At 40.3% G+C, this 8,565-nt stretch overlaps 1 protein-coding gene and 1 non-coding gene across 2 annotated transcripts; one reads left to right on the forward strand and one right to left on the reverse strand.

Moving 5' to 3' along the window:
- Positions 1-6,658: 6,658 nt before the first annotated feature.
- Positions 6,659-7,912, reverse strand: LOC130966019 (uncharacterized). Its single transcript, XM_057890767.1, has 2 exons — positions 7,790-7,912; positions 6,659-7,189 (listed from the first exon to the last, which is right to left on the reverse strand). Exons 1-2 carry the CDS (start codon positions 7,910-7,912, stop codon positions 6,659-6,661), a joined length of 654 nt encoding a protein of 217 aa, XP_057746750.1.
- A 30-nt stretch (positions 7,913-7,942) lies between these two features.
- LOC130971520 (small nucleolar RNA R71) lies at positions 7,943-8,051 on the forward strand. The gene has a single exon (XR_009082734.1). It is a non-coding gene; the product is annotated as a small nucleolar RNA R71 (small nucleolar RNA).
- The last annotated feature ends 514 nt before the right edge of the window (positions 8,052-8,565 follow it).

Consider the following 8,565-nt stretch of genomic DNA (forward strand, 5'->3'; position numbering starts at 1 on the left):
ACCAAGCTCAGCCCAAACATACACCAAGTGGGCCCCGGAAGTGGATTTATGCATCAATTACTTACTTCTGTAAACCCTAGTAGCTAGTTTATTATAAATAGAACTCTTTACTATCATATTATCATCTTGGTTTTGATCCCTGGATTGTATTTTGATCCAGTGACCACGTTTTGGGGGCTGGCCATTCGGCCATGCCTGAACCTCTCTCACTTATGTATTTTCAACGGTGGAGTTTCTACACACCATAGATTAAGAGTGTGGAGCTCTGCTGTACCTCAAGTTTCAATGCAATTACTATCATTTTCTATCCAAATCAATTTTATTCTTAATCCAAGATATACGTTGCACTTCACCTTGATGAATGTGATGATCCGTGACACTCATCATCATTCTCACCTATGAACGCGCGTGACTGACAACCACTTCCGTTCTACCTTAGGCCGGGCGCATATCTCTTAGATTCCCCAACAGAATCTTCGTGGTATAAGCTAGATAGATGGAGGCATTCATGAGGATCCGGAAAGTCTAAACCTTGTCTATGGTATTCCGAGTAGGATTCTGGGATTGAATGACTGTGACGAGCTTCAAACTCCTGAAGGCTGGGCGTGATGACAAACGCAAAAGAATCAAGGGATTCTATTCCAACCTGATTGAGAACCGACAGATGATTAGCCGTGCCGTGACAGAGCATTTGGACCTTTTTCACTGAGAGGATGGGATGTAGCCATTGACAACGGTGATGCCCTACAAACAGCTTGCCATGGAAAGGAGTAAGAAGAATTGGATGAAAGCAGCAGGAAAGCAGAGATTCAAGAGGAGCACAGCATCTTCATACGCCTATCTGAAATTTCTACCATTGAATTACATAAGTATTTCTATCCTATTTTATTTATCTTTTAATTATCTAATCTCCCATAACCACATGGATAAGCCTGACTGAGATTTACAAGATGACCATAGCTTGCTTCATACCAACAATCTCCGTGGGATCGACCCTTACTCACGTAAGGTATTACTTGGACGACCCAGTGCACTTGCTGGTTAGTTGTGCGAAGTTGTGAACCATGGCATTGACACCAAGTTTTTGGAGCCATTACCTGGGATTGTTGAAGTGAAAAGAATGAATCACAATTTCGTGCACCAACTACTAATTGCCATACTTGTTGTAATTGTTCTTAATTGTATTTGAACTTCATTACTTGTGATTGTGTCTGGTTAGTTTGATTGTGGTGGATTGAGTGTTGATTGATTATGCTTGGGTTGGAGGCCGTGATTTGATTATATGTTGTGTCGAAGGCCGTGATTTGATTATGTTATAGGTCGGAGGCCGTGGTTTAGTGAGTTGGGGAAAATTGATATAAATATTGACATGTGGTGGTAGGATTGATGATTTTAGTTTTAAACAAATGATCGTTTGATTTGAAATAGATATTGAGGTTTGGTGAAATAACGAATAAGAATTGGATGAGATTGAGAATGAAATATTCTGAATAAGAGAAAAAGATTCATAAGATGACCATCGATCACTGCCGTAAACAAATTTTGATATATATATATATATATATATATATATATATATATATATATATATATATATATATATATATATATATATATATATACACTTTTATGACAATTCTGAACTTTCCTGATGAGACCGTGTGTTTAGGTTCTCACTAGTGTGTGAAATTAGAACTCACACAACTTAACCAGCAAGTGCACCGGCTCATCCAATTAATACCTCAGTTGAGTGAGGGTCGATCCCACAAGAATTGTCGGACTGAGCAAACAATGGTTATCCTGTTGGACTTACTCAAGCAAACAGTAAAGGGAGTTGTTGTTGAAAACGCATAAAACAAGATAATAAAGAAAAGCAATAAAAGGGTTGGTGTGAAACAATGATGAGAAAACAATTAAGGTCTCGAGATATTTATCTTTCCAGATTAAAACGTCTTACAAACTATTTTAACAATGAGTGATTCATTCTATGGCAAACCATCAGTGATTAAACCCTAATCTCTTAGTGATTTAATCTTCCCTAACCTTCATCAAATGCCACTCTCGTGGTCACTCAATTCTGATTAGAGGGTTAAGTTCAGAAAACTAGTTTAATGTCACAAAAATTCTAATTACCCAAAGCTAATAGGATTATATGTCACATATCCCAATTAGTTCATGTAATTAGCAATTTAGGAGGAGTGTTTTCAAGTTGTAGCTCAAGCGAGATAACTCTCTCGAGAATCACAAGAGCTCATGTAGAAAAGGATCATACTCTCGTTCCATCCAGTTCATAAGATTAATAACGAAAACAACACCTTAGAATTGAATCAAACAGAGCTCCTAACCTTAACCAGGAGGTTCAGTTGCTCATAACTTACAGAGAAAACAGAATTCTGAAAAGTGCAGAAGGAAAAAGATTATGTTCGAACCCTAATCTTTTCCTTTAAATACTAACCTAAATAATAAATTCTAGACCTAAAAAAATATTGTTTGTAAATAAATATTACAAAAAAAATAAAATTAGACTAATAAATGATAAATCTACTTGGATGCCCAAAGAGGTGTGAAACAGGCTGCTACTGGCATTTAACTTCAGGATTGGGCATTGAACGCTAGAGAAGGTAAGCGCGGTTCTGGTCTTGTGCTCCCCTGCTGGCGCCAAACGGTAGGTGGGCATTCAGCGCCCAGGGAAGGTATTGCCAGCATTTTCCTTTCTTGCTCCAAACTTCTCCAAACTGCTCCGAATTTCACCTAAAACCATAAAAACACAAGAAAAACTCAAAGTCGCATCCAAAGGTAATTTTTGCACTAAAATAAAGTAAAAGTAGATAAAATATAACCAAAACAATATAAAAATAACTAGAAAAAGGGTATAAGATGCTCACGCATCACAACACCAAACTTAAACTATTGCTTGTCCTCATGCAACCAAAGCAATATAGGACCAAGAAGAGAAAATGCTTAAGACTTTGAGTTGTCAATGAAGTTCAGGTCTAGTTACTGAATGGGGCTTATGACACTCTATTTCTGAATAGCTTTGGCATCTCACCATCCTTTGAAACTCAGAAATAGAACTCGGATGATATTATAGATTCTCTTCTTTAGGCTCTAATTGATTCTTGAACAAAGCTTTTTCTTTTTTTTCTTGGTGCTTTGCACCTTTGAGCCTAGCCGTGACTCTAAGTGTTTTGTCTTCAAGCTTAACTTGATCCCAGAACATCACAAGCACATAACTGGGGAACATTTTGGTTTCAAATTTTTCCTTTTCTTTTCTCCTAGATAGTGGTGCTCAGAGCCTTAGGCATACTCTATAACAGCATTGGTCACGACATTAAGTCTCAATAGTTACTTGACACTTTCACACCACAAGCATATGCTTAGGAAAAATCACTCTTTTGAACTTTAGATCACTTTTGACCCTCCTAACCGTTGATGCTCAAAGCTTTGGACCTTTATCTTTTGATTTTTCTTTTCTTTTCAATTTTTTTTTTGCTATTTGTTTTGCTTCAAGAATTAATTTTTTTCTTATTTCAGAGAATCAATAATATTTCTCTAAATTCCTGTTCCTCAAGAACCAATATACTCAACTCTAATATCAAATATTCACAGTTAATTCATACATTCAGAAATAGAGATAAGGCCACCACATCAAAGTAATAAGTATAACTCATAATATAACTCAAGATCTCATGCATTTCACTACTTCTTTTTCAAGAGATTTTTCTTTTTAAGCTTGATGCGTAATACATAAGACATCTTGAAAAAATATTTTCAAAAATAAACTACTAAAATAGAAAGCAAAGAAATTCTAAGAGTGATCATGTAAACTAGAATAGAAAATAGGTAATACAATAAAATACTAGAAAAATAGAGATAAAATAAAGATAGGGAGAGTAAAACTAGACCACCTCAGTGATGGTGGTTGTTGCTCTCTCTAGGGAACCCTCTAAAGCGTGAGCTCCTTAATGTCACGCCCTTGCCTCTTCTGCTCATCCATCATTCTTCTTTGATCTTCCATCATCTGATGGAGGAGAGCAGGCTGGTCTTGATGTTCCAGCCTCAGCTGATCAACTGATGATGTCATCTCCCATAAAGATGTGGTCAGTTGATCCCAGTAGTCACAGGGAGAGAAGTACATCCCCTGAGGTATCTCTGGAATATCTTGTGGAGGTGGTGGAACTGGCTCTCACTGTGGTCCTTGCACGGGGTCCCTTACACTCTCCAAACCATTCTTTGTGATTGGCCTCTCCTTTTCGATCAGGGTATCTCCCTCTATGTGAGCTCTAGCTGCTGCACATAAGCGGTAAATGAGATGAGGGAAGGCCAGTCTCGCAGAGGTGGTGGGCTTTTCAGCTACTCTGTAAAACTTCTGAGGAATTACCTCATGTACCTTTACCTTATTGCTGAGCATAATGCAGTGAATCATCACTGGTCGCTCGACTGTAACCTCAGAGCAGTTACTCGTAGGGATGATAGAACGTTGGAAGAACTCCAACCATCCTCTAGCTGCTGGCCTAAGGTCAAGCCTACCCAGCTGGTAAGGCCGACCTTGAGCATCCCTCCTCCACTGAGCTCCAGGTACGCAAATGTCAACAAGGACTTGGATCCACCCTTTGATCAGTGTTGACCCTACAGATGTATGAGTGAGGGTTCTCTCGTGGTTCTGGCAACTGTAGCGCCACCCTCACACTCTCAGGGTTGAAATCCATGATATGTCCTTTGACTATGGTGTGCCGATTCTTCGGCTCCGGGATTACACTTCTATCATGCTTTTTCGTTACTCATGCGTTGGCTTAGAACTCCTGCACCATCAATACTCCAACTTCGGCTACAGGTTGGCCAGAACCTCCCAACTCCATCTCAAAATTTGGTATAGGATCTTCGAGTACTCATCATCCTTCAGCTTGAAAGGGATCTCGAGAGTCATCTTCTTCTTCCTCACCACATCATAGAAATGGTCTTGATAGGCCTTGGAAAGGAATTGTGTGAAATCTGGTGGCTCAAAAGTGGGAGCTTTCTCCTTTCTTTTCCTTGAGGATTCTCCAGTTTTTTGTGCCATGGAGGTAAGATGGAAGAAGAAAAAAGTGGAGGGTCCAACACCAAACTTAAGAACTTTGCTCATCTCCGAGCAAAATAGAAATAGAAAATAAGAAAAAGAAAAGAAAATAGAAGAAGGAGATAGGGTATATGGGGTATAGACTTCGGCCTTTGGGGTGAAGAAAGGGAAAAAATGAAGAAAGGGAATGTATATGGTGAAGATTAAGTAAGAGGGAAAGAGTAGTGAAGGTGTGGTGAAAGTGTATGAAGTGAGGGATATTTATAGGTGGAGGTGGGATGGGTTTCGGTTATGGTAGGAGAAGGGTGGAAAAATTGAATTTGAATGTGGGTTGTTGGGAAGAGAGATTGATGGGATTGATGAGAGGTGATTGGGCGGAGTGAAAGGTGGGTTGAGAGAATCAAGGAGAATGATGGGTGATGGGATGGATGAATGTAGATAGAGAAGTGGATGAGATATGAGAAAGAATGGATAAGATTGAGTGGGTAAGTGGTTGGTGGTTGTGGTTTATCCATTGGCCAAAGAAGCTTCAAAATTCAAAATCTGCCCATTCTGCCTCTCCCCCTGGGCACTGAATGCCGGGTTGGCGTTTGGCGCCACTAGGGGGATCTCCCTTTTCTTTTTCACCCCCTTGGTGGCATTAGATATCCAATATAGATGTAGAACCCCCCAAGGTGACCAAACTCTACCAAGAAAACGTCCAAATTAGACGTAGAATGCCCATATGTTCACATCCCCCCTGCGCGTTGAATGCCAGCCAGGCATTTGGCGCCGCCAGGGGGTATTCTCCAAGGTGTGCTGTTTTTCCTTATGCGCATTTCTGTTCCTGTTCTGAGTGCTATACATGATCATAAATGTTACAAAAATAAGGAAAACTATGAAAATCAATATAAAGTAAATTAATTTGAAATCAAACTCATATAAATTAAATTAGAATAAAAGAAAGTGAAAGTAAACTATAGGATACGTATTATTAGGTTGCCTCCCAACAAGCGCTTCTTTACCGTCATTAGCTTGACTGACAGCTCCTTTACGGAGGTTCATAGGGGCTCAGATCTTCACCCCTCATTATGAACCTCCTCCCTGTACTCTCATGAATTAATTTAACATGCTCTAGAGATAGGATTCTATTTACCGTGTGTGGTATAATTGGGCTTCTTGTGAAGACTACTCTCATGTCAAGTGAGAGAAGTCTTCAGTAAGAATCTTCTTGTTCCTCTATTTTCTGGGTACTTTCTTTTTGGGTCCTCCTCCTTCAATGGTGGGTGGTGAATGCCCAACACCAAATTTAGGTTTGATGTCAAGGGGCTCTGTATGACTTTCTATCGAGTGCGAAGGCTTGAGCACTGAGCTCTACATGCTAGTACCTTCTTTGTCTGAGAAAGATTGAGGTTTGGAAATCTTAAATAGTACGTGATCCTCCCATAACCTCATAACTAACTCTCCTCTCTCAACATCAATCAAGGCTCTCCCAGTAGCTAGGAATGGCCTTCCTAGGATGATGAAGTCATCATTTTCCTCTCCAATATCAAGTATCAGGAAGTTCGTATGGAGGTAAAGGTCTTCAACCTTTACAAGGACATTCTCTACCACTCTATATGCTCACTTCAGAATCTTGTCTACCATCTCTAGTGAGATCCTTATGGGCTGCGCCTCTTGGATCCCCAGTTTCTTCATTACAGAGAGAGGCGACAGATTTATACTTGATCTAAGGTTGCATAGTGCCTTCTCAAATGTGATGGTCCCTATAGTACAGGGAATTAGGAAGCTTCTGGGATCTAGCAATTTCTGAGGTAGCTTCTTTTGCAGTAGTGCACTACATTCCTTGGTCAACATTATGGTTTCATCTCTCTTCAGGGCCTTTTTCTCAGAGAATACATTTTTTAAACAAGCCATATAGGGAGGCTTTTTCTCCAACACCTCAGCAAAAAGAATATTGATTTGTAACTTCTTGAAGACTGCCAAGAATTGAGCAAGTTGTTCATCCTTGGTCTCCTCTTGCACGTTCTGAAGGTGTTGTACTTTAGACTCTTTTATCACTATTGGGGTGTGTACAAATACACTGCCAATCTCCTCTTGGGCCTTTTTCCCCTTCAAATCCTCAGCAACATCCTCCTCCTTAGGCACGGCCTCCTTGCTCAAGGTGAGGGATTTTCACTCCTCCCTTGGATTTACCTCTGTGTTGCTTGGAAGAGTGTTGGGAGGTCTCTTAGGTATCCTGCTGCTCAACTGACCTACTTGTATTTCCATGTTCTGAATTGAGGACCGAGTCTCTTGCATAAAGCTATGAGTGGTCTTGGAAAGGTCAGAGACTATTGTGGCTAAGTTAGAGAAGCTATGTTTGGACGTCTTCATCTGCTGCTGAGAGGGTTGGAACTGTCTATTGTTGAACCTATTTTGATTTGTTCCACCTTGGTTATTATTGAACCCATGTTGAGGCCTCTACTGCTCCCTCCATCCAAAGTTAGGGTGATTCTTCCATCCCAGATTGAAAGTATTTGCATAAGAATCATTATTGGGATTTCTAGAGGAATTTTCCATGTAATTTACTTCCTCCATGGTGGGTTGAGCATCATCACACACGTCCCCTTGAGTGTAGCTCTTAGTCATACCATATGATGCATTTTGAATGCTGATAGCTGAAACTTGCATCCTAGTCAAGTGCTGAGAGATCATGCTTGTCGGCTAGGACATGAGCTTGTTTTGAGCCAAAATGGCATCCAGTGTATCCACCTCCATGCCTCTTCTATTTTGAGTGGTCCCAATATTTGCAGGGTTCCTCTCAGAAGTGTACATGTACTGGTTGTTAGAAACCATCTCAATAAGCTCATCTGCCTCCTTAGGCGTCTTGGCCATCATAAAAGCTCTACAGCCTGGTCTAATCTAAAACCATATCTGAGGAGCATCTCCTGATCATTTTCTTGTATCTCTCCCATGCCTCATAGAGGGACTCTCCATCTTTTTGTCTGAAGGTCTAAACATATACTCTAAGCTTACTCAGCTTCTGGGGTGGAAAGAATTTGGTTAGAAATTCAGTGACCACCTTGTCCCATATGTCCAGGCTCTCTTTAGGCCGAGAATCAAGCATAGCTTTGCTCTGTCCCTTATAGCAAAAGGGAAGAGCATGAGTTTGTAAACCTCAAAGTTCACTCCATTAGTCTTAAAAGTGTCACAAATCTGCAGAAATTTAGATATCAATTTGTTGGGGTCCTCCTATGGGAGTCCATGAAACTGATAGTTCTGTTACACCAGAGTGACCAGTTGAGACTTAAGCTCAAAATTATTGGCACCAATGGCAGGTACAGATATACTGCTCCCATAGAAGTCAGCAGTGGGTATAGTGTATGAGCCAAGCATCTTCCTTGCTTGCTCTTCAGCATTCGGATTTCGTCCATTGCTGCCATAATGGTCTCTTCAACTTCTTTCTCAATGGTTTCTGTGAGATTCTCTCCGGTTTTGTAAGCTTTAGTTTGTTGCAAATGCCGCCTTAAGGTTCTCTCAAGCTCAGG

The sequence above is a fragment of the Arachis stenosperma genome, chromosome 3, assembly GCF_014773155.1.
Source record: "Arachis stenosperma cultivar V10309 chromosome 3, arast.V10309.gnm1.PFL2, whole genome shotgun sequence".
Classification (NCBI taxonomy): domain Eukaryota; kingdom Viridiplantae; phylum Streptophyta; class Magnoliopsida; order Fabales; family Fabaceae; genus Arachis; species Arachis stenosperma.

Bases quoted from the DNA above. Each gene is read 5' to 3' on its own strand.
- LOC130966019 (XM_057890767.1), bottom strand. From the start codon at position 7,912: ATGGCCAAGACGCCTAAGGAGGCAGATGAGCTTATTGAGATGGTTTCT. The intron at 7,190-7,789 runs GTGGATACACTG...ACCTTGAGCAAG, and splicing joins AAAATAGAAGAGGCATGGAG to GAGGCCGTGCCTAAGGAGGA.